The sequence below is a fragment of the Nyctereutes procyonoides genome, unplaced genomic scaffold (genome assembly GCF_905146905.1).
Source record: "Nyctereutes procyonoides isolate TBG_1078 unplaced genomic scaffold, NYPRO_anot_genome, whole genome shotgun sequence".
Lineage (NCBI taxonomy): Eukaryota > Metazoa > Chordata > Mammalia > Carnivora > Canidae > Nyctereutes > Nyctereutes procyonoides.
Genome location: NW_026575125.1, coordinates 90483518 through 90508900, shown reverse-complemented (window position 1 = coordinate 90508900; position 25383 = coordinate 90483518). Strand labels below are relative to the sequence as shown.

At 44.9% G+C, this 25383-nt stretch overlaps 1 protein-coding gene across 2 annotated transcripts; it reads right to left on the bottom strand.

The window, feature by feature from the left end:
• Positions 1-3073: 3073 nt before the first annotated feature.
• Positions 3074-23882, bottom strand: ATP1B4 (ATPase Na+/K+ transporting family member beta 4). Of its 2 annotated transcripts, none has more exons than XM_055337366.1 (8): positions 23767-23882; positions 19381-19657; positions 14767-14895; positions 14400-14504; positions 10299-10495; positions 9599-9655; positions 7044-7139; positions 3074-6304 (listed from the first exon to the last, which is right to left on the bottom strand). In XM_055337366.1, the coding sequence occupies exons 1-8, from the start codon at positions 23827-23829 to the stop codon at positions 6143-6145; spliced, it is 1086 nt and encodes a 361-aa protein (XP_055193341.1). In that variant the 5' UTR covers positions 23830-23882; the 3' UTR covers positions 3074-6142. The 2 variants fall into 2 exon arrangements, with proteins under 2 accessions (XP_055193341.1, XP_055193342.1); XM_055337367.1 differs by having other exon boundaries at positions 19393-19657.
• Between the last annotated feature and the right edge of the window lie 1501 nt (positions 23883-25383).

Below are 25383 nucleotides of genomic sequence, written 5' to 3'. Positions count from 1 at the left end.
CACTTTTGGGAAGACTTATGTTTTCAGTGATCTTTGGTGTGTATCTAGGAGTGGAATTTCTGAGCCATATGGTAAATTCTGTGATTAATCTTTTGAAGAACTGCCAAACTGTTTTTCCAAAGTGGCTTCACCATTTTGCATTCTCTCCTGCAGCTTATGAGGGTTTTAATTTTTCCACATCCTCAATGCTTGTTATTGTCCTTTCTTTTAATAGCCTTTGTAGTGGATGTGAAATGGTATCTTATTGTGCTTTTGATTTGCATTTTCCTAATGTCTAATAGTGTTTAACACCTTTTCATATGCTTATTATTCATTTGTATATCTCTTTTGGAGAAATATCTCTTTAGACTCTGCACTGAAGTTGTGTGTTTAAGAAACCATTGTTTAAGAAACAAAGATTTATGTCTATATTTCTTCTAAGAGCTTTATAATTTTAGCTCTTACATTTAGATCTTTGATCTAACTTTTGTATATGGTATGAGGTAAGGGTCCAAATTAATTTTTTTGCATGCAGATTATCCTAGAACCATTTGTTGAAGAGACTATCCTTTGACTATTGAATGGATGTAGCACTGTTTTCAAAAATCAACTGGCCATAGAAGTAGGGGTTTATTTCTGGACTCTCAATTCTATTCCATTGTTCTATATGTCTATCCTTATGGCAGTACCACACTGTTTTAATTACTCTAATGTTATTTTTTAAAAATATTTTTATTTATTTATTCATGAGAGACACACACACACAGAGAGGCAGAGATACAGGCAGAGGGAGAAGTAGGCTCCATGCAGGGAGCCTGACATGGGACTCAATCCCGGGTCTCCAGGATCATGCCCTGAGCTGAAGGCGGCACTAAACTGCTGAGCCACTGGGGCTGCCCTAATTACTCTAATGTTATAGACGTTTTGAAATTGGAATGTATGAGTCTTCCAGATTTGTTCTTTTTTGAAATTATTTTGGCTTTTCCTGGGTCCCTTACATTTCTATATGAATTTTTGGATTGCCATATCAGTTTCTGGGGGTGAAAAAAAGGAAGTTGGATCTTGAAAGGATTGTATTGAATATGTAGACCAATTTGGAAAGTATTGCCATTTTAAGCTATATTAATCTTCTAATCCATGAACATGGGTGTCTTTCCATTTATGTAGCTCTTATTTCAACAATGCTATGTAGTTTTCAGTGCACAAGTCTTGCATTTCTTTTTGTTACTCTTTTCCTAAGTATTTTATTTTTTATGCAATTGTAAATGGAATTGTTTTGTTAATTTCTTTTTTATAAATTGCTCACTACTAGTGTATAGAAAGAACCAATTTTTGTATACTGACCTTTTATCTTACAATGTTGATGAACTTGTTTATTAGCTGTAATAGTCTTTTAGTAGATTCCTTAGGATTTTCTATATACAAGATGATATCATCAGCTGGGGGATTGGAGAGGGAAAGGATGTCACCATTATCCTGATTCTCATTTATGAACAGGTTTGTCCTTAATGGAAGACAAATATTTTTCTGATTCAAGTTAACTGTATTATGAAGGTTGTATCATTCTGTTCTGGAAAGAAAATGTTTTATGCAAGCCAGACATTTCATTTAATGCAGAGTTGAATTATAGAATGTTTTTTGGTAAAGATAAAGCAGAATAAATCAAGACGGCTTGTTTCTCTCTTCACCCTCTCTTTCAAGTGAAAGATGTCAACAAGATGCTAGGGTAGACTGAAAGGACTGTTCTTTGGAGATCTTAATTTAAAAATTTTTTTAAGTTCAGATACAACCATAAATAGATGTATGATTACCTCCCTACAAGATCACCTTGGGCTAGCTTAGGCCTTCAACAAGGTCACCACTCCTCTCAGGGCAGTTAGCTGTACATGACTTGGCCCTTCTGGGTTGTGGGAGCCACTTCCTATGCCTGTCCCTTGGGGTGTAGGGAAGGTAAGAGTTCAGCTTATACTAGCCTGGGTTATTGTGCTATTCTCTGTGGTTCCCTGCATCTACACATTTATAAGTAATCTCTTTGTAAATAATGCCCCCTGCCAATTACTCCATTTTGTCAAGTGTGTTATCTATTGTTAGAACCCTGATTGATGTTATGGCCATGCAGGAGCCTGCACAGAAGTATATCCTGGAGACTAAGCTGCCAGACTGAGAGCCTATCATATCTTTCTTAAGCCTTTTAGATCCTCCTATCAGTGTCTCTTCCCTTCTAGCTTGCAACTAAAGAACTTTGTGAAGTAAGCAGGGCTATTCAGCCTTTCAACTCCTTTCTCTCACTCTTTGCCTCCATCCATCCTGTTCTTCCTCCCCATCACCACACATCCAAACCTCTGTTTTCTGCCTAGATAAAATCACAGTGGAAATCATGTTTCTGTTTGATTTGGCTAAATTCCTTTATCATGTTTGAATACTTCAAGAGGAAATCAGTAAGGAAAATGACTCTAACCAAGAACCTAGATTGGGGAAAGGTATTGGGATCACAGACCTCGCCTCAATCAAACCATATAAGCCTAGTAGACCTTAGGCCAGGGCAGCTTCCAAAGAAAGAAGGGATTCCTATAGCAGCTTAGTTTCTGAGTCAGACAAGGGAGTGGAAATATTTCTGTCTTTAATTGCAGTTACCATTAGAGATTTGCTCTGGGAGACCATTTGTGGCCAGATGTGCCTTAAAATCACTTAGCCAGGCTTTCATCAAGCAATTGCAGCTTCTCTTTGGATATTGGTTCCTTCTCTCCACCTCAAAGTTTCTCTTGGTGTTCCTTTTCTACACAAACAAATGGAACAATTTACACGAGGACTCGATGAAGAAAGGAAGTTTGCTCTGACAAAGTAGTCTTCCGAGAAACCAGAGCATAGAGACTACAAAAGGAAAAATGCTCAGAAATGAAACAACTTTTAGTTTCATCCTTCTGTGGTTAAACCCCAAGAGTAAAAAAAAAAAATAGGGGGAAGAAGAAGAAAAAAAGTTTTAAACTAATAGGCTGTCAGTTGTCAAATTTTCCACTCACATGGCTGCCCAGTATTCCTGTGGGAAAATCAGTGGTACTGTCTAGAGAGAGGAAACCATACACTTCTTTTTTATTTCAATTTATTGTTGTCAACAATTCCTCAATACAATAATAATGTTTTCTACATGAAGATTCCCAGCAAATAGATGCCTAAGGAAAGTTACTTTAGGATAATGATTTCAGAGGGGGTGTGAAATCATAAGTCTAACATGGACAAAACCACGAAGGCATTTGGAAGTAGTAATTCTCATTGACAATAAAGTAAAACCAAGTGCATTGCAACAGATGGTATGCAAATCAAATCCTGGTATGATACAGTATGGGGGATGATTTTAATTAATCCACTGGAAGTTTATTGAACTGTTAGAATTCCATTTTAGTGAGTATATATTATAATATCCAGTTCTGTGTGATAAAGCTATTTTTTTTCATGTCCCAGCTGACAACCCAAACCATCCTAGTACTATTCAATACTGCTTGGAAACTGTGGATACAATGGATTCCACTGAATGAGAAATACTGTATGACAAAAGATTCATAATTCCTTGTCTGTGTAATAGTCAACGCATTTAACAGGATAATGTATTATGTATAAAATATAGCACCAGTAATTGAATTCCTGTGAAATGTTAACTATTCTAACCCAAATTTGACATATGTTTCAAAATGTTTGGGATATCATCCATTGATTTTTAAAAAGATGGTACTTCCTGGTAAGCAGCAGCTCAGAGTAGAAAGAGCACTGGACCTGGAGTCAGATGCAATGCAGGTTGTTTTCTCTAAACACTCTAATATCCTTTCCAGATCTAATGTTCTATTATCTTTTACTACTGAATCTTGAGAGTTTGATTACTTGAAGTAATCTTGAAATGGTTTTAAAGTTATCATCTTCAGGTATTTTGTTCTTTCTTTTTCAAGATTAGTTTTGAAAATGGAATTTGATAAGGACAGGGGTTGGGAGGAGACAGTTTTGTTGTTGTTGTTGTTTGTATTTTTCACATATCTGCTGTCGAATATTTTATCACTTGTTAATAGAGGTCAGCTCCCCTCTACTCTGTTGACAAGAGTTGGAAAGTGGGAAGGAGATTCCAAAGAGCAGCCACAGTGCTTTCTGCCACAAGTGAAGAGAAAAACACTATCTGAGAGACTAGATTGGTGTGGTGTGTTTACATAACTGGCTCAAATTCCTGAGATCAAATAGCTTAGAATTTCTTAAGAGAGTTCACTTAAGCAAATGTTGCTTTTGTTCTCAGATTTCCTTCTCCCCAACTCCACTTATGTTTACATCTCCACATGGGTGTCTGACCAATAGGAATCACAAGCTTTAAATTGATCACATCTTGCTCTCCAATCTTGCTTCTCTCTTGAATTCCCAGTCTTGATCAACAATATCACCATCACACTGGTTCTAGCCAAGTTCAAAACCTTGGAGCCATTCTTGACTCCTCCTTCTCCCTCATTGCCCATTCCCCAGTCTTGCCCTCTTCAACCCATTTTTCACACTGTGGCTGCCAAAGTGCTCTTTGTAAAGTGCAAATATGATCACAGAACTTCCCTGCTTAAAATACCTTGATGACACCTTTTCACCTATTGGATTAAACTCAAAGTCCTCTTTCAGTACCTGTACACCTTTCTAGCTCAATCCCCTGACACTCCTGGCCATTCCTTTGAACCCCTTACACTCCAGTTATATGAACTGCTCCCAGTTACCCAAACACACCATGGTATTTCGTGTTTGTGATTTTGCATGTGAAATTTCCTCTGCTACTTTCTCAGCTCAAGTTACTTTTCCTCATGTTCCCATGGCATTACCACATACTAGTTTTATAACTTGTCATACTAGTTCATAGTTACTTCTTTCCTTGTTTGTCTTCACTACCAGACTGCCAGTTCCCTGTTTTGGGAGAAGATAAACATTGTAGAGGAGATTCAGACTCTGGATGCTTCTAGGTGGCATTTAAGCTTACTTTGAACCCTGAGACGCTATGCAATACTCTAATGCTCACTTTTTCTCCTTGTCCCAGCCCTCCCCCTGGTGGAGGTGTTAAGAAGCAGTGGAATGGTCGCATGGCCAAAGATAAGACAAAGCAGCCTGGCTGATCCACAACCTGGATAAACATCTGCCTCCTATCGTTTTCTAGGCAAATGAAACGCTGGCAGTGGGCCTTGGATTTTGGGTGGCCTGGCAGGAGCTTTCTGTCTTATGATGGATCAGTAGGAAGAGACTGAGATTTCAATCCCCAGAACTGTAGCTGGGGACCAACATGCCCATCCCTGATGGTCTCAAAGAAGATTATCCTGCTGTCAAGCAAATAGCCCAAGAATAATTAACGGGTGAAGATCTTCCTTGCTTTCTCCTTTGCCTGAAGTTGAAAGAAACCTGTGTGCAGGAATGTTTGCCTTTGGATGACCACACCTCAGAGCAAGGAATCAAATGCCAATCACATCCACATGGTAGGTATTCTCCCCAATTGCTGTGGACCCCATCTCCCAGAAAAGTCATAGGAAAGGTCTTCATTTCTATTCCAGAATGATATCCAGTTAGCACTGCTTTCTGGCCCAGTTGAAGATAACCTAGTCTTCAAATCAGTATTATTTAGTTGCCCATTTGAGGCAGCCAGTTCCTCAAGCACCCTTAGATAAAGAGTTCTCTAGGTATGGTAGCCCTGAGTGTATTCCAAGTTGGTATGATTGGTGGTTCCCAGGGAAGGAACTTGCCAGGCAGGTTGAGAAAAGGAAAAAAAAGTTATCGGCCTGATTGGGAGGACTTTCACCTCTAAAAACAACAAAATTTTACAAAACACGATGAGTTTAAAATTATCATAGCAATTCCCCTTCATGGCTCTTGTGAATTTTATCAGATACTATGTTTACACTATGGTGAGACTTCTAGCAGCAAGAATGGGTTTTAGTTTTAAGTCGCGGGGAAAGGAAATTATCATCTATTTGTCATCAGGAGAGACTACCTTTGAAAAATCAATCCCACAGTATCATTTTATACATATGTCAAAGGCAAGGAAAGATGATCTGCTGTCTTAGGTGTCCATCTGGCTGTGTCCTGATCGAAGAAAAAGAATCCAGGTACTACCAGGGGTACATGAAATAAACAGAAACAGAACAAGCAGGAGTGCCCCGCACAGTTCTTAGGTTTCTATGTTCAGAGTAAAGATCACCCTCCCCACAAAACGATCATTGATGACATCATTTATGATGCCTTTGCCCTTCAGCTGGCACTGTACAGGCACTGCTTGGTTCTTCACCACGTCTGTAAAGTGCATTGCCACCAGCGGGGAGGTGTAGTTAACCTGTAGGTGGAAGAACAATGAATCCTAAGTGGGAAGAGGGGAGGGGGTGGAGTGGGTAACAGGATAGAAGCGATCAGATATTCAGTGCAAGATGGGATAATCCTCACACAGGGAACTGAGCGAGTCCCATGAGGCCAAGTCGCAAATGGCTAAAGCCATTGACATGCTCTCTCTCTGCTCTGGGACAGTGGGGAAATGGCATGTTTCTCCTGTAAGTCACTGTCAGATGTCTGATTGTCCTCTGGGGAAAACCAGTTCTAAGTCTATGTGATATGATTTTCTGGATATCAGACCATGAATGAAACCAGAACTAGTATCTTTCAAATGTCTCTGCTAAAGATGAAGCCTCACTCTATGACCCACCACCACTGCCCCAAGGCTTCACCTGGGAGAAACAGGCAGGTGTGATTATTTGGGTGTAATGGAGTGCAATGACAGTGATTTGTCTGCTCCTGGCTCTGCCGCTAATTAGCTATGTGTTTTGGGCAAGTCACTTTCTCTGAAGCCTAAAATCTCCATCTGTAAACTGAAGGAGTGAGACCAGACCATATCTGGGATTTCTTCAGATATGGAAAGGAGCGTTTAAACTAGGAATTGGTAGAGGTAGCACCTGGTCTTGGCCAGCTGCTATTCATCCTGCTGTCTAATGCTGCTCCCTAGTTCCCAGAGATTCCAGACAGCCCTTCCTCTGTCTCTGAGACCTTTCTGACAGCAAAGACTGAAAAGGATACAGGCTTACGTGAGTCAGTTTGCCATAGTAAGGGTAGTAGCGAAGGTCAAAAGAAGCCGACTCTGGGTAGTAATTGATGGATCGGATGTCATTTTCATCGCCTCTCTGTAAGTAAAAGCAGGTGTATGTGGGATGCTGGGTCCCTTCATGGGTTGAAGCCTGAGCTCAAGGGGCCTGTGCCCCAGGTGAACTCAGCATGTGACCCACAACCAACTGTCCCAGGAAGACCCATGAAAGCAGAATGGGGCATAGCTTACCCCACACCTATATCCCCAGAGCATTTCCAGAGGGAGACTGTGCCTTGGTTTTCAGTTCCAAGAATATTGAATGGAAGGCCTAGACTGAGGAGGCCAAACATGCTCAATATAGTTCTGTACTGGCTCCTAGGGGACCTAGACAGAAGGGCTCCAGAGGGCTTGCAGTAGCTGGTGCTGCTCTAGCAAGAGGGCCTACCATGCCAGCCCCTCTCCAAGAAAATCATCCTGGGGCTGGCACCCAGTCTTGGACTTTGAGGCAGGTATAAGTTAGGACATGTTTAGTAGGGGTGCCTGAGTGGCTCAGTTGATTAAGTGCCTGCCTTCGGCTTAGATGGTGATCCCGGGGTCCTGGGATGGAGCCTCACAATGGGCTCCCTGCCCATTGGGAAGTCTGCTTCCCCCTCTCCCTCTGCCCCTCCACAACCCTTGCTTGTGCACACACGCACTCCTTTTCTCAAATAAATATATAAAATCTTAAGAAAAAGAACATGTTTAGTAAATTCCACACCACAACAACCTGCACATTGTGGGCTCAATTCTGTTGGAAGTCAGTCAGACCGGGTGCACAGGAATCTGATGCATAGGGACACATCCCATAAGTTTGGCCCACCAAAACTCATGTCTCTGACCATGTTCTCTATAGTGCTTAATTACTATAGAGGCAATCAGGGGGATGAGCAAGAGGGAACCAGTGCTGGAAAGATGAAATAAATAAGTCTAGCTTCATCATATCATGTCAGGTAGGGGACGGACCTTTCTGCCTATGAATTAGGCTTGCCCTATATGGCGGAGGTCTAGGGGCTGATAAGGGACAGACAGTGCATCACTACTAGCAAATCACTCACTGGGGTCATGTGATTACTTCTTTCAACACAGTGTAATCGTTCCTAGTATAATTGGAGCTCTCCTTAATTTATCCTAGTGATTACCTTATCCTGCTTTATTTCCACAAGTGGGTGTGGATTTTGACCAGTTGATTATTATAGAATGTATAAAGACTCTTAATATTTCTTGTTTTCGTTTTAAAGGACAGTTCTCAGCAAGGTTCTATGTCAGCTGAAAAATGAATGGCTTCTACTAGAGAACTATAAGCAGGACTCAAGCTAATTAACATACTAGTTTAAGATTGTGTTGGTCTTTATGATTTACTTACATATTCTTCTAGAAAGCCATGCAGTTCACGTTTGTGAATAATCCGTGGAATCAGTTCCACTAATTTGTAGTCACACCTCACATGTGTGTATATTTACACATACTCATGTACATGTGAACAGAATTAATGTCCTTTGATCTTGTTCACAGGGCAAACCATATCCTGACCTTTCAACATTCACCTTCAGCGTCAGCACCTCCCATGTGGAACTAACCTTTCCCTCCTCAGTGTCCCCACGGCACTTTTCATAGCATCTGTAATATTTGATTGCCCTGATTTCAGAGACAGAGTCGTGTTTATCTTGGCACCCCCAAAACCTAGCAAAGTACCTGGTATATCATAAGTGATCAATAAATGCTTGCTGAATGAATGTTGCCTCTTGCTGCTTTCTGATCTAGCACCATCAAGACTGGAGTTTTGAGCTGTATTTCTAGAACTAAGAATGGGATTACCTGGCTTCACACATTAGTGAGACAACTGTCCAGGGCTGGGGGTACAGTGGATGTTACGAAACAGGAGGGAGCTACCACTTCCAGTTTGAGAAGCAAACCCAAGATCTAGGGCTTCTTCCAACAAAGGAGCTAATTGGTGCAGATGAGATAGGAGTTAATGGCCCCTCGAAGGGCAGTTAATTAGCATATTAATGGAGTTCTGTTTATACTTCCCTTGTAGTCATTTGTTATTGCAACACGCAGTGCCACTGGTCATTGCTGCAAAAAGTGAAATTCTGTTTTAAAAGCAGGGACTAATGACTCTAATGAAATCTGTTGTTTAGTTCAAAGAAACAAGTAATTAGAGCTAAAAGCAAAAGTGTAAACAGAATCCCAATTAATGACGTGGCACATTATCATCCCCTGCTGTGGCCCCTAGCAGGTTCATTGTTTGGCTTTCACAGGTATAAACTGGCACGCGCGCGCGCGCGCACACACACACACACACACACACACATCCGCACTACACACACACATGAATTGAATGCTTTCTGGCAAGAAGGAGGCCTGAAGGTACTAAAGGGAGTTGTAGTTATGAAAAAATGAACCCTTTCCCTAACCCATAGCCAGTCAGTCATCCATAGTGAAGCCCTTGGAAGGGATGAACCACCTTTTTGCATAAAACCAATGTGTTAGCCATACTCACTCAAAAAGGAACCTTACCTGAACTTTGCAGGACACTTTCACAGGATCCCCAAGCTCAGGACGAAAGCCTACAATCTAGCAAAAGAAAACCAGCATTGTTGTTACTGTTTTCACATCATAAAACAAAACGGATTGGACAGTGAAAATGGGACTTTTCTAAATCCTCCTGAAGCCACCACTTCCTTAGGCATAAACGTAATCTATTTTGCCCTCATAGGAATATCACAAAAAGCAAAAAATGCAAAATATCTTCAAAGTTGCGCAGCTCAGCTTACTCATTGCACTGTTACCTGATGTTCATACAGAGAACCCTGAAGATGTAAAGAACTTTCTGGTTTGAAGAGGGATGTACTTGGGAAGGCTCTACCACACCTCAGGCATGGCAAGAGAGGAAGAAAATGTATTTCTTATAAGAATTGCCCCTCTCTACTGCCACCATGTCAGTCCCTTGTTGCAAACAGCTCAGGACCTCATTGCTGACAGAGGGCATCAAGGGCTGGTTGGGGATGGGGGAGAAGAGTGGACATAGGAAGTACTCAGGGAGAAAAAGGTATTATTATTTGATAGGTTTGTCCCATTGTTTGTATTACTGATGCTGTCAGTAAAAGTGACCACACTTGCAGTGTGTGGAGACAGAGCCCAATAGAAATGGAGTGGCCAGAGCCCTCCTACCCAGCTCATCCACCTATTATCACTGGAGTATCAAAGGCCAGTATACCCGGTTCATCTTTAGAAGGATACAGGGCTGTCCTGTAGAGTAGCCAAAAGTAGGGTCCTCCAAGCCAGAGCAGTTCTTGAGGAAGGAGCGCTTAAACTGGCAGGCCTTCTTGTCTTCATCCTCATCGCCATCTTGGATGAAGTACTGCCCCGGGGGACAATCTACATTCATCTCCTCTTGAAGACTGTCATTGTAACCTAAGGTGAACGTGTGGGTGGCAAAGGGGTACATTAGACAGGTGCTACAGAGGAAGGCCACGTTTCCAGTAGTCCTCCTCCCTAGTTTCCTGTCTGCAGCTTGCTTGTACTCCTCTGAAAGCCCTCGGCCTGGCCTAGGCTCTGTGACCCGGATCGGTGCCCAAGGCCCTCCATCAATCAGCCTCTCTCCTGGAAACCTTTTGGGCTCATCCCCTCGGCCCACTTTGATTGCTTCTCCTTCCCTCCGCACTTGGGAATATCTATCGCCAGGTCATGTGCTGGTCACTTTATAACTGCCATTTTCCCTTATTTCTTTTCAGCTATGGCACATCGTAAGCTTGGAGGGCTGCTCCTTCTACTCTTGGAAGAGGAATAGGCACGTAGCAGACAGATTTTGGAAGAGGGACTGAATCGTGTCACAGTGGGGCTTATATAAGGAAGCGAAGCTCTTGGGTGAAATCTCTTTAAGGTCAGTCTAGGACACATCTCCTGTGAGGTCCGCGAGAGACATCTGATGCAAGAAAATGAGAAGTGTGTGCTGTGGGGCAGGAGGAAGGGAGAGGAAGAGAAAGAGGGAGGAAGAGGAGAAAAACCAGCTTCTGGTCCTTTACAGAGGGAAGTTAGCACCCCAAAATAGAAGCTTAGGTTGAGAGACAGAAACCAACGACAAGATGTAGGGTCTCCCCCAAGAAGGTGAGAAGGTGAGATCTTGTCTGTCGAGACCTGAGGCACTCAGAGTTCACGTCACATGTGTCCAAGGTATACACATCGGGAAAGAGAGTTGAAGGGGACTATCTGTGAGCTCACTCTTTGGACTACCAGATGCCATGGAACTGGGCTTTGGAAATTACTACATTATTTCCAATCTGGTGTTAAATGATGGAGTCCAGTTAGTCCTGTTAGGTCCAGCCCTCCTGCACTCATGTTCTTAGCCGCTTAGTTTATCAGAGGAGATTGTGTACCTATATGATTTACCAGCGGTGAAACTCCAAATGTACTACTGGGTCTGCATCTAGACAGGTTGTGACTGCAGTTTAATATTATTAAGAAGCAACTGGGAATTTTTAAATCTATTCTGATTATGGTTAAGTCTTTATTTTTCCTTCAACAAAGCTACATTTGATTCAAGGCTTTGTTTTAATCTTTTTTTTTTTTTAGCACAAGAACTATGTTCAAATAAGTTTCTAAATAGAAGCTCTAATCACGTGCTCATTGTTTCTCTTGAGGTAGTTCCATTAAAAATAATGTGACATGGGCATGACCCTTATTGCAAAATCCCAGTCCTCCTGGGAATGAAATTGATACTCTGGGATGCTATTTCAGAGATGTGTTCCTTTTAAATAGGGCATGCTATCTACACGTAGCAACTAAAAACCCACTGTTTTCCCTAAAGTTTTCCATCTCTGTCATAAGGTCAGAATTGGTATTTCTCTATCTACTAGCTTCTCAGACGGATTTCCTCCACAGAGATTCTGGCAACATGCTTGTAATAGTTCACAAACAGTTCGAAAGAAAAGAAGATATTGTGCTGGCTATGATGCCCAAAACATTTTTTTGAGCTCAAAAAGGAACTACATGGACTCAGAAAGGACCCAGCTCTCCTCATTTCACAGGTTAGGAATCTGAAACTCAGACTTACCCAAAAGGACACTGAGCATGACTGATAATAAAGCTGAGTTTCAAAAAAAAATAAAAATAAAAATAAATAAAGCTGAGTTTCTAACTCCTGGTCATAGGGCAGCAAGCAATTACAAAAAGCAGTGTATTTCTCAAGCTTTAAAGTTTATACAGATCACCTGTGGTTGTTGTTCAAGTGCCAGTCCTGATTCCACAGGCCTTGGGGTGGGGCCTGAGAGCCTGCCTTTTTAATAAACTCCCAGGGGATACTGTTGCTGCAGATCCTGGACCACACTTCCAGTAGCAAGGGTGTCAAAACCACGGATGTGGGATTAAACACTGTTTCGGCTGCTGGGAGACTTTTATCATGTTACTTCCCCTTTCTGAGCCTCAGTCACCCCGTTTGTAGAATGGAGATGGTAGATTTTTTCATGTAGGCTCCACACCCAGTGTGGAGTCCAACACGGGGCTTGAATTCACAACCCCAGGATGGAGACCTGAGCTGAGATCAGGGGTCAGACACTTAACCGACTGAGCCACCCAGGCGCCCTGATGGTAGATTTTTCTATGCATGAAATGACAAGGGACGCCTGGGTGGCTCGGTGGTTGAGCGTTTGCCTTCGGCTCAGGGCGTGATCCCGGAGTCTCCGGATCGAGTCTCGCATTGGGCTTCCTGCATGGAGCCTGTTTCTCCCTCTGCCTATGTCTCTGCCTCTCTGTCTCTCATGAATAAATAAAATCTTTTTTTAAAAAAGACAAAATTCCACAGTTTGGCTATTGTGGACATGGCTGCTAGAAACATCGGGGTGCAGGTGCCCCGGCGTTTCATTGCATCTGAATTTTTGGGGTAAATCCCTAACAGTGCAATTGCTGGGTCGACAATAGCCAAACTGTGGAAGGAGCCTCGGTGCCCATCGAAAGATGAATGGATAAAGAAGATGTGGTTTATGTATACAATGGAATATTACTCAGCCATTAGAAATGACAAATACCCACCATTTGCTTCAACGTGGATGGAACTGGAGGGTATTATGCTGAGTGAAGTAAGTCAATCGGAGAAGGACAAACAGTGTATGTTCTCATTCATTTGGGGAATATGAATAATAGTGAAGGGGAATATAAGGGAAGGGAGAAGAAATGTGTGGGAGATATCAGAAAGGGACACAGAACATAAAGACTCCTAACTCTGGGAAATGAACTAGGGGTGGTGGAAGGGGAGGAGGGCGGGGGGTGGGGGTGAATGGGTGACGGGCACGGAGGGGGACACTTGACGGGATGAGCACTGGGTGTTATTCTGTATGTTGGTAAATTGAACACCAATAAAAATTAATTTATAAAAAAATAAATAAATAAAAAAGACAAAATTTATGCATTTACATAGCGCTTCCCATCACATAAGAGATTGTTTTTCTCTTAATTCAGTGCACATTCTACTGCCCCCTATGCCCCTCCTCCACTCCCCCCCCAACACCCCACCAATTCAGCCAGGAAGGGACAACCAAACCAATCCAAATGGCTTTTTTCCACAAATAATTGGTGCAGCAATGTAAATCCACTGGGGCTCCTCTCTGATAGCTGGATCGATACAGAGCGTGTGTGCTCTGTGTCGAACCTTAACCAAACTGCTCCCTAGTTTTCAGTCTGTGGAAGGGCTTCTCAAAAGCCACTCATTTGTCCCCAAGAGCGTGTCTGATGACCCTACAGAGGCATCTTGCAAACATTTGTTATCAAAATGTTGGAGTGACTGTCACCCAGAGATTCTTCCTCTAACTCCCTGCCGGGATGCTATTAAATCAAGACCCCTGTTCTCTTCCATCAAGATGGCCTATCTCGGAGAAAGGAGAAGGAATTCTCTTACCTTGAAAGAGTATAGGAGGCAGGAATCTTCCCATGCTGGAGAACACTCTTCTTTTCTCATCACTACCCACCCCCCTGGAATGATCTTTTATAATTGATCATCATTGAGCCATCTGGATGTGCCCGGGACATAACTAGGTGCCTGAGAATGTTTAAGAAAAGGAAACAAGTTCTCTGCCCTGATGAACTAAGCATCTTAATGGAGAGTTGGCTTATGTGCTTTCAAGACAACATACGATCACAAGCTAAAACAGTTTTGATTGTGTATACAGGTGCTGAGAGGGATGCAGAGTAGGGAAAGACCAGGATGGGCTGGGGTTAGTAGGAGTGGGATTTCTGGTGAACTGTGAATTTTGATTCCTCCCATCCCAACCCGTGCACCCACCCCATCACCTTTCCAAAGAGACTTCCCCCACTCAGAAGCACTTACCCTGGAGAAAGCCATTTAGGCTAATGACATAATGCTGCCAAGTGTCAGGTTCAGAAACGTTGAAGTTGAAGTTAAGGCTATGGGCGAAGGGTCTAATCATAACTCCTGGCAATGAAAACAAGTCTTGGATATATTAACCCATTCTTGGGATAATTTTTTTGTGTTGATTCCCATGAAATCACTACCCGCCCCAGGCAATCAAAATAAAAAGGACCATAATTTGCCAAATACCATTTTACTTTTACTCTTAATAATTGAATCCCTAAGTCATTACTGGGAAGAGCCAAAGTTAATTGAGGCTGAACATGCGGTGCAAGCAGATTTCTCTCCAGCAAGTTTGGGCAGCACAGGGCACTTGGGCACTCACCAGGAGGCTTCACCCTCTCGGTGAAGGGCGGCATGTAAGGACTGATGGTCAGAAAGAGCGTGTACATGCAGAGGGTAATCACAGCGGCCAGGGAGGCATAGAAGAAGAAGTAAATGACTAAGATCAGGCCTGCAGAATAATCAGAGATGAGAGTGGTCAGTGCTTGCCGACAAGCTCTGCCTGCCTCCTCACTCGAACTCATGAACCAGAACCCACCCCAACACATGAGACAGCTTTTATTTTGTTTTTGTTTTTTTCATACTCCCCAGATTCAGTATGTCCTTGCTTGTTCCGATTTCACCAATTTGGAATTCGTGAGAATTTTCGTGTCGGAGGTCTGATTGCAGTGTACCTTTACAGCATCTCCGATGGAAGGGCTTGTGGAACAGATGATGGCCATGAGCAAGATTACCAGGGAGTGGAGTTGAACGTACTGCAGAGGGCACATTGCTTGGGAGTCCTCATTAAAGCAGGTGCCCTGAAGAGTCCTAGCGGCTTGGCTCCAGTGATTATATGTGTTTGCAGGTGATGAAAACAGCATTTCTTTTCGCATAGCTTATAATTCAAACTTTTGATTAATTTCCGCTGGACTTGCCTCTACTCTAATCAAGGCAAAGTGAGTCTTATTTCAAGTCTTATTTCCTACTTATTTCAAGTCATATTCATCTTTAGCAAAAGTTTGAGTGGCTCATGCTTTCCAAAAAGAACACACGACAGGGAAGGAAGGAGGAAGAAAGTGTACTTCATTATTGGTGCTTGCTACCTGTGAGCTCTGCCTGTGAGCTTGGGCCAGTTCCAGAACTTCTCTGTACCCCGCCAAGTCCTCACAGGCAAAATGGGAACAAGTCTAGCACTTAACCTCATAACGCTGATCTACATCCCTAACAATATCTGAAATTCCGCTTCTGCTTGCATCCTATCCTGACCTTACCATTGCCTTGCTGTTTCATCTTGGACATGCTGCTTGCCTCTCTGGGCCTCAGTTTCCTCATCTGTAAAATGAGGACGACAATAGGACTTCCTTCTTAGTGTTGGACGATGCATCTAAATAGCATAACACAGAGCCTGGCAGATACGAAGTGCTCTTTAAATGGCAGGACCTCACCACTGTTCTTATTAATATGATTATTGCTGTGGGACCAGAAGCACAGCGATGTGAATCCCTCCTCCGTGGGCTGTATTGGAATCACGTTTGCCCCAAGATGAGGCAGTTCTGAGTGAGGTGAATGAGCACCAGGCAGCTGCTGAGGACTTTTCAAGTCCTCCTTGGGGCCCTCTCAGGCAACAATATCTGGCTCCACTTATAGCACTAACATGATGTCGGAACGACAGATTTGAACTGCATCACGAACCAAAAACCGGAACAAACCACGTAACTTTGCTGTACCCAAAACTGAATCCAAATATTAATTTTTAAATCGAACCATGAACCAAATAAAATTAACCAAAACGGGGGAGGGGAGAGGAGGGATGGAGGAAGGGAGAAAAAAGATCCTCAGGCATCCAACTGAAAATGGAGCCTTGATGTTTTATAAGGTGAAGTGAGGCAGAACTGGGACACGGGCACATGGACTCAGCTGGAATCCCTGGAGAAGAAACAGCACCTGTGTGCCTGCGATACTTGGCTACTGCCCACCAGCTGCCCCAATGTGCTGTGTTCTGGGCCTCCTCCTCCTTCCTAAACCCCCATCCCTATTCCTGGGGACAGGTCAATGGCTGGAGCCCATCCTGGGGGACTAGAAGACTCAGTTTCAGGGATGAAAGGAAAGCAATAGAATACAGGTACATTCCCTTGGGGATATCTTCCGTCTTGCCTAGGATGTGTGGCTAGGAAGTGTAGAGGAGAGAATGGCACTAGCTGGGAGGGCCCTGAGCCTTACCCAGGAATCTGTGCCCTGAAGTCTGTGATAGGCTAACAAACACAGCTTCCCGCCCCCCATCCCCACCAAGAAAGATCAAGCACCATACCTGTCGGAACCCATTGATCCCTCCAACTTTTTCTGCTCTGGATGTCCAGGTTTTACTTGGGCCACTCCTCTAGGTAATCCAGGGGTCTCTCCTGAATACTTTACCCAAGCTTGGATAGACCAGGGTATCTTAGCTATGGTAGGTACCCACAATCCACATTCTTTATTCCTCCCACCGAAACATCCCATCGGGTCCTGAGACACTACCCATCAGGGCCTCGCTCATCACTACGGTTCACGAAGACAGTGTGGTCTGGCAAGAGAACGAATCCCGGTGTTCATCTGACCTGGGCTTGAATCCCAGTGCTGCCACTTAATAACTGTGTGACTTTAGATAAGTTACTTACCCTCTCTAAGCCTCAGTTTCTGCATCTGTAAAATGGGGATAATAATATTACTACCTCATATGGTTCTTGTCAGTATCCAATAAAATAACAGATAGTTCCTAAAAATAGAAGTTGCCCAGCTACCAAAGGAAAAACCCAGAATATAATCATAGGCTGGGTGAATATGTTGGTCATGTTTATGTGCAGGCTGGGATAGGGTTAGTAAATGCTCAAGTGGGCACCTAGTTTTCAAGCAAGAGGGCAGCAAAGCATATGCTCGGTGGCCTAGGCATTAACATCACCACGTGACACTTGCCCAGGCATAGCCCAATAGCAGAAGCCTGAGTTCCTAGACTCTCCTGAGACCTGCCATCCAGAGGCCTGGATATGGCCTACCATGCAGTGTCCCCACTGTCATATCTTCCCCGGGCACTTGAACCTTTCTCCCGCGTCACTCTCTTTTGGCCTATAGATGATTCTCCACAGGGACAATGTGGATCAGCTCATCTAGTGAAGTTCTAATGGCTGGCTATTTAGGGGTTAAAGTATAGGTCTCTCTCTCTCTCTCCCAGAATCACACTTGCATTTCACAAGGCCTGTTTTCCCAGTCTTCTTTAGGCAAGGGAGAAACAGCTGTGCCCCCCTTTGGAGCCTCAGTGAGTGTCCGGCATTTGCAGCTTGCAGAACGTTGGAATGTTCCTTGAATGGTACATTTGTTCCAGTTGAGAGCTTGAAGGATAGGCAGGGGTGGGGCTGGGAACTGGGGAGGGGTGAAGGGAGGTGGGTGTTGCTCAGAGCCCCACACCTGCTATTCCTAATTCCAGGAAGGGAGGGCTGGCTGTTTCACCCTGATGGAGCTGAATTAGAAACATAAACTAGGAGGGAGAGAATTCTCAGCCAAAGGGGCCTTTGGACGGCATGACCATCAACTTTAGCAGCCTAGACCGTGGACACTAGAGGACTCTTATTTCATCCATAGAGTCATCTATTTTGTCCTTCTCCTGTGGGCTAACTGAATGCCAAACCAGCAGCTGCTCCTTTTCTGGGCCTCGTAGAGTATGGCAAGTGTGAATTTTACCACAGGCTAAATCTCCTGAGGAGAAGGCTCAGCATTCATAGTTCAGGAGGTAAGTAGGACCCAGGGAGTGGGATGCTGGGGAAGTGGTGAAGTTGAAGTGGTGGCAGTGTGTGGTACAAGGTGGCAAAGCTAGGGGTGCCATTCCGCTATTGATCGAGCACTATGGGGGGCTCAGCCATAATCACCAGAAACGACCCCTTTAAACCTAATTTCTCTGTGTACACCGTGGGAGCCTAAAGCACACACAAGCCAGCCAGGGCCAAGGGCAGGCCTCCTGGCTTTCCTTTTCTGACATTACTGGGTGAAACGATGAGATTTTATAAACCCCACCCCCTACCCCCAGTCAAGTTAGCAGGGACTGGGGTCTCACATCCTAGAAATAGTCTCTTGCATAGTACAGTTGACCCTGGAACAGTGCGGGGCTTAGGAGTGCTAATCCCCGTGCAGTCGAAAATCTGTGTCTAATTCTTGACTCCTCCAAAACTTAACTAGTAATAGCCAACTATTGACCAGAAGCCTTCCCGGTTACAGAAATAGTCAATTAACTCGTATTTGGTACGTTGCATGCAATGATATATGGTCTTCTTACAATTAAGTAAGCTACAGAAAAGGAAATCTTGTGGAAGAGAAAATATATTTACAGCACTACGCTGTGTTTGTAGGAAGAAAACAAACAAACCAACCGCCTGTGTGGAGCAGTGCCATTCAAACCTGTGTCGTTCAAGGGTCAACTGTGCTTTCAACTTGACAATTGGAGCATCTGATGGGGGCCTCAAGCTGATCATGTGGGGAGAGACAAGGTAGGGACTGTTGCCCTCATTTGGCAGGTGAGGAAAACCGAGGCTCAGAGAGGGTCAATGATGAGCCCAAGGTCACACAGATAGAAAGTGACGGGGGTGGGACTTAAAACACCAAAAATAAATAAATAAACAACGAAACAAAACAAAACAAAACAAAAAAAAACCCCTGTGCTCTTTCAACTCATTCTTACTGTCTCTCTGCATCACAAATGAAGTTGAGCCCAGTGGCTTTCAGCTCCATAATCCAGTTTGTTTACCTATTTTGGAGTTTCTTCCAGAGGGATCTGCCCGCAGTCCAGGCATTTCCCGAGGCACTGAGCCCTTCACGTGAAATCTAAGAGAAGTTTGCAGACAAGCCCATCCAACGTATGGTAAAGGAGTCCTGGACACCAAGCCAAAAGCAAAGGACACCCGACTGGGGCATTGGGACAACTGGGACTTACTCCAACTCTGACCTGTTCGGGCCAGAGACATCCTTTTCTCCGGGTCCCACAGGTATTCGTTCACGATCTGCCATTTCTGCCACCAGGCATTGCCTGTTGGCTGACCCTGACCCTTTTCCTCCTCCTTTTCCTCCTCTTCTATCTCCTCTTCCTCCTCCTCCTCTTCCTCCTCCTCCTCCTCCTCCTCCAAATCGGGTACCACCATCACCCGAGCCTCTTCTTCAGCTTCTTCCTCTTCATCTGCTAAGTAGTTCTGGTTCACTTCATCTTGATCATCCTGGAATGGTGACAAAACACAGTCCCCCTTTTGAGAAAAATTTCCAATGGCACATCCCACCAGCGAAAATCAATGGAAAACGACTCAATATTCGGAGATGCTTCAAATTTCCGCTTCCCTGTACACACACCCATTGTTACAAGAAGCACATTTTCTTTCTTTCCACTCTTTTGGAGGAAATAGCCTCTCTAGGACCCATTTTGACCCAATACTCTTTCCACAGAGGTGTAAGTTTTATTCTCAGCTGCAGGCCTTTAGGTTCTTCCCCTAGGACTGCCTATGTCGCCACTCCATCCTGGGGCCTCGACCTCCTGCTTAACTTTGGCTTGTCAGGGCGGAGCTGAGCCCAGCAGGGAGGATGGGGTTGTTTCAGACTAGAGTCCACCGTGGCAAATTGAGTCCAAGCCAGCTCTTTCGTCTGTCCTGTTTACTTGCAGGAGCTCAACCTGACCATCCAAGTTGTAGCCAAAAGTAGCCTGGGACGGACAGCAGGAGGAGAGGCCAGAGGCTGTACCCCTCCTCAAAACTTAGACTCTTTTCCTAGCAGAAGCAAATCATAGGGGTCTGGAACCTCAACTGATACTCCTTGAGTCTCCCCCACCCCCACCCCCACCCTATACCCTAGGCAAAAATCCAGGCACGCAGTGAGTGCTCAGCACATATTTGTTGATTGACTGATTGCAGCCCTTGAGATCTGAAACAGTAATCTTCTCTGAGTGGTTCTAAGAAAATTAAGCAAAAAAAGAGAAACCCAGACTTCACCGACGACGTATTTCAAATGCCTCCTAGCCCCAGGCAGGAGAGTTGGAGCTTTGCTCTTTGTGGGTCTGCCAAGGCTCACTGCAGCAGCAGAAAATGAGGCCACCCTCCCTTCTCTCTGCTGTCCAAATGTGAAGAGCGGCGGGGCCTATGCACCTGTTGGGGTTGGATGTGTCCAGTGCCAGAGGCCAGGGGCTCCATGCTGCCCCCTCCCTGCCTGATTCCTCAAAGGCCGTTTAGAGGACACTCAGCTAAAAATGCTGCCATTAATGGAGGAGGGGGTGCTCAGAAAATTGGATTGTTCAGGATCAGTAAAAGTGACACAGAATGACAAGGCTCTGCTCTCAGCGTTCAGTCTGCCCAGCACTCTCTCGCTCTGGATCATCAGCACTCTTGAATTGCTCTCAAATTTGTTTCAATGTACATCTTTCTTTTTTTTTTTAAGACTTTATTTATTTATTTGGCAGAGAGAGAACACAAGCAGGGGGAGCAGGAGAGAGAGAAGCGGGCTCCCAGCTCCTTGCTCAGCCCCACCCTGATGCAGGGCTCCATCCCAGGACCCCAGGACCATGACCTGAACCAAAGGCAGACGCCTCACTGACTGAACCACCCGGGAGCCCCTCAGTGTATGGCTGTCTATCACACACCATATTAGAACTGACAGGAACCTTGAAGATTCCCTTGTCCATCTGAAGCCCAGAGAGGGGACAGGCCATAACTACAGCCCCACCGCAGGTTTGTGATCAAGTTGACAGCCTCAGAACCTGTGTGTCTTGTTACCCCGGACCGTGATATTTCTCCTCTGTCACACTGAGCGCAAGTGCCTCGAGGTGGTTAACAGATTTATGGAGCACAACACTGTTCGATTCTGTGTTCCTGAGAGATTGCAGGTGTTCATAATCAAGGATTTCTGACCCTGACGTGGACTCATGGTACCAGGCTCAAGAGGATAACCTGCATCACTCAGTGTTGAATGGACTAATAAATGCTCTTCAATCTCTTTCACTCATGTGTGAACACAGGTACACATTTGACCTCCCAGGCTGCACTCTGAGCACCCACGGGGCAGAACTGATCTTCCCTAGCCCCCCAGCATGGGACCCACAGCTAGCTAACCAGCGGAGACTGAACAAGCCCCGGTGATAACTGCCAAACTTAAAACCTGAACCCGGGCACCAGGGAAATTGCTCTCACAAAGCTCGGCGTCCTAACTCCAGCAGTCTTGTGCACTGTGGTGGGTAATCCTCACGGCCCCCAAACAATCTACTGCAACTGGGGAGCTTGGAGAATTTGAGGTGGAACGGTTTTATAGTCCTTTTATATCTTCTGGACAACTTCCTTTTCTCTTCCTGTTGCCTGCGTGCCTGCCCTGCACCTCTGCTCCACAGGGGAGGCAGCTGGCCTGGGCCCCAGCCTGATCTTATTTGTAGATGAGCTTTCATGATAATCCCATTAAAGATGGCTTGTCATTAAAGCCTTACCCTCCCGGGAAGAATTAACCTTCTCCGAGCTAATTTCCCCATGGCTCTCACACTGCCTGAGCTTCAGGAATCTCAAAAATTCTTTTCCCCTCTCCTCTGATTCCAGAGATAGGAGAACGTCATATTGTACAAGAGAGGCACTTTTGTGCAACTATTTAACAGAATCCTGTAGGGAATCCTCTGGTAATGAGAGGGTCTGTTTTTGCCCGTTTCCTAAAGTGGCAGTGCCCTCATGTGATAGCGTGTGTGAATGTGCTGGAATATAGTAGTGGGTGTGTGCTGGGGCCATCATGTTGCCCTAAAAGGGAAGAGTCTGAAGGGCAGAGGGTGGCTCCATTTTGAGCACTCTAAATATACAAACATATAAACATATAAACAAACAGTATGACCCAAAGGATAAATTTGTGCCCTGCATTGAATAACGCTCTGTAAACATTTGAATGGTTGGTTAATTTTAAAAGAGAAATTAGCATACAATTAATCACTGCATTACATAATTTTTTTAAATTTGATCACGTATTCCCTATAAAGGGCAAGATCACCCCCCACGCGTTTAAAATCAAGTATTTCCCATAAAGGGCAAGCTCCTCTGATGCACTTGACAAATAAATGGAACACAACGCTTTAGCAACATTACAAAGAAAAGAAGCCAAGGAAGGAATAGTTCTATGTGCCCTACAGGTTGTGACTGCTCCGAAAGCTGGGAGGGACTCTGGGAATGTGGGGAGAAAAAAAAAAGACTCTACACGGTGTGGCTGAGAAGTTAAGGGAAGCCCACTGTAGGTTGATGTGGGGCTAGAAGGATTGTGTTTTCCTCTGCTGGCTGTTGACAGTCTCTACTTAACTCCCTGGTTATATAAGCAGCCATTTCCAGAGAAGAGTGGATTAAGCTTTGTTTCCTCCTGGGGCTCAGATCACAGCCCTCTCTGGGGGAGATTTCAGACTACACTCCCTCCCCCACCCCACAACAGGACTGCATGTGGCATATATTAACGATTTAGAGCAAAGTAAATGCAAAGAAACTGTGGGTTCAGAGAAATCTGTAATGCACCCTGGAGATAAATGGCGACAGCAGAGGGGCGTGTGTGTGCACGCGTGCAGGCGTGTGTGTGCCCGTGTGTATGTGGGGGGGGCAGGGTGGGGTGGCGGGCGGGCTGGCAACGGGTGGTGTAGGATCAGAGGGCTAGGGAGTTGCCTACTGCACATATAATAGAAAGAGCACAGGATTAGAAGTGAGGAAACTTGGCGTTCTCGCTGTGGCTCTTTACTAACTTGCAAGTCACTCCTGCGCTCTGAGCCCCAGCCGCCTCCTTTACATAATGAGGGCTTCTGGAGAGATGATGCCTAAGATTCCTCCCAGCTTCTATGATTCTATGATTTTCGCCATAGTTTGGAATTTCTGCTTTAGAAAAAGAGCAGCTGGGTTCCAAAGACGCTCCCACCCCAAGGAGCTGAGACAGCTGGGTGGGCAGCGTCTTTCGCTCCTTCTTCCCCTTCCCCTGGCTCCTGGTAAAATCTCCTGCTATCTGACTGAAACCTCTACTCCCAGACTCCAAAAGGTCTGTTTGTTGAGATTCCAGACACCGCCCCCCGCCCTCATCCCCCAAATTTTAGAAGGCGCGTGTTCTTTGGCATCTTCCCCTTTCCTGTCTTTGTTCCCTGGGAAAAGGGGCTTCCTCCTTCAGTGCAGCAGTTTGGGGCCCAATGGGGGTGCCAGGAGCCACTGCTCGATCTTGAAATGATAGGCTTCCTTTAACCTCACTGTTCCTGCCCAGGCTAAGGAGAAGCGGCCATCAGCCAAGACCTATGCAACCCCCGACCCACCCCACTCAAAAGGGGCAGCAGGATAGTCTGCTCCCCGGGACTCACAAGTCTGTAGCGATAACCGTAAGGAGAGGCTGGAGCCCTTCTGGACCGGAGCTGCCTTCTCATGGCTGTTCAGTGGGCAAGCCTTGGCAGCAGGCGAGGGGTGAGAGTTCTGGAGCTTCTGCTGGTACAGGAGACACTGGTTGCTGGGGACACTTGGCGCCTAGTAAAAGTGAACCCTCCTGGCATGAGCCCTTCCCCAAAATAATCTAACATGCCCCTTTCTCATTGGTTGGCCCATTCCCTGAATCAAAGGAAAGCCCTTATGGAAAAGCAAGCTCATCATTAGAGGGAGGGGGGAGATATTCTGGGTCACGAGGGTGAGCGACTCACCACCCCCCTCACCTCATGTCTCCACCCGCCCTCTGCCCTCCTCTAGCACCCGAGGTACTATGGGCCCAATGGAAATCTTAGGTCGTGTTCTTCTCCATTGAGAGCTGAGTGTCAGCATGTGCAGGAGGTGGGGTGTGGGTGGGCGTTGGGGGTGAGGGGACATGGCTGGGAATAACTTTCTTTTTTCATAAGACTGATCTCATGCAAAAGGATCTAGGGTGTCAGGAAAGATTCCCTTTGCTCTCCCCCCCCCCCACACACACACCGAGCCACCTACAATATTCCTTATTTGTGTCAATGTAGGAGCCCCTTGAAATGTGGATTATGCATTCTGATTTTAGAGGCCAGGCTCGTGCTTTACCCCTCCCCTCCCCAAAGAGGGTCTTGGACATAAAGAAGCCTTTTTCTAGCCCACATGACAGAATGGCTCCATCAGTCACTGCCCCTCACGCACACACCCCTTGGAATCCTGGCCACATTTCTGTAGTGGTTGAGATCTATATTTATCCCTTAGCATCAGGGCAGGGAACAGGCCAGAACTTTGCAGTGTCAGTTTCCCAGACATATATAACTCCTGAAGTCAAAGTGGGATCCAACAAAAGAAAAATTAGTAGAAAGAGCCAAAACAGCATATAGCATTTTCGGTCTGTTCGGCCCACCCCACCAGAGCCTGGGTGGCTAAAAAGCTTGAGTGGAATTTGTGAACAAATCACCCCACCACCACTACCATTATACCCAGGTGGCTGAGAATGTTGCAAATAATGAGATTCTGGACATATACATAACCAAGAAAACCAGCACAATAGCTTAGATAGATTGACTTATTCATAATTCCAAGCCTAGGCTATTCTGATGAAGACAGCTTCAATAGTGGTTAATTTAAAATAAAGACTCCATTTACTAGAACGTTACTAATTAGGCCTGTTCCCTAACAGAGTCCCTCCCCCTCACCATACCCTTATTTGAAGAGAAAGAGGCCACTGATAAAAGAGAGAAAGAGAGAGAGAGAGAGAGAGAGAGAGAGAGAGAGAGAGAGAAAGCTCATTCCTCTTTTCGAATTTTAATAAAAGCAAAATACATTCCAGGGGTTAACCTGATCTCAGTAGATATTGAGCTCTCTCTTTCTCCAATTAAGTCTTTTGTGTGACTCCTAATGTTAAATATGAGAATCCCGAGGCCCTTTGCAAGCTTCAAAAACCAGATGATAGATTAACTGGTCTTATCTCCCTAAAGTAGAAAAGAGCACAGTCATGTAAGCAAGATTTCAAAAAACAAGAAGGGGGAATA

Coding starts and splice junctions, on each gene's coding strand:
- ATP1B4 (XM_055337366.1), bottom strand. CDS start 23,829: ATGAGAAGGCAGCTCCGGTCCAGAAGGGCTCCAGCCTCTCCTTACGGT. Junction 10,496..14,399: donor CCTAAATGGCTTTCTCCAGG/GTAAGTGCTTCT, acceptor CGTTCACCTTAG/GTTACAATGACAGTCTTCAA. Junction 6,305..7,043: donor ACTATGGCAAACTGACTCAC/GTAAGCCTGTAT, acceptor TTCCACCTACAG/GTTAACTACACCTCCCCGCT.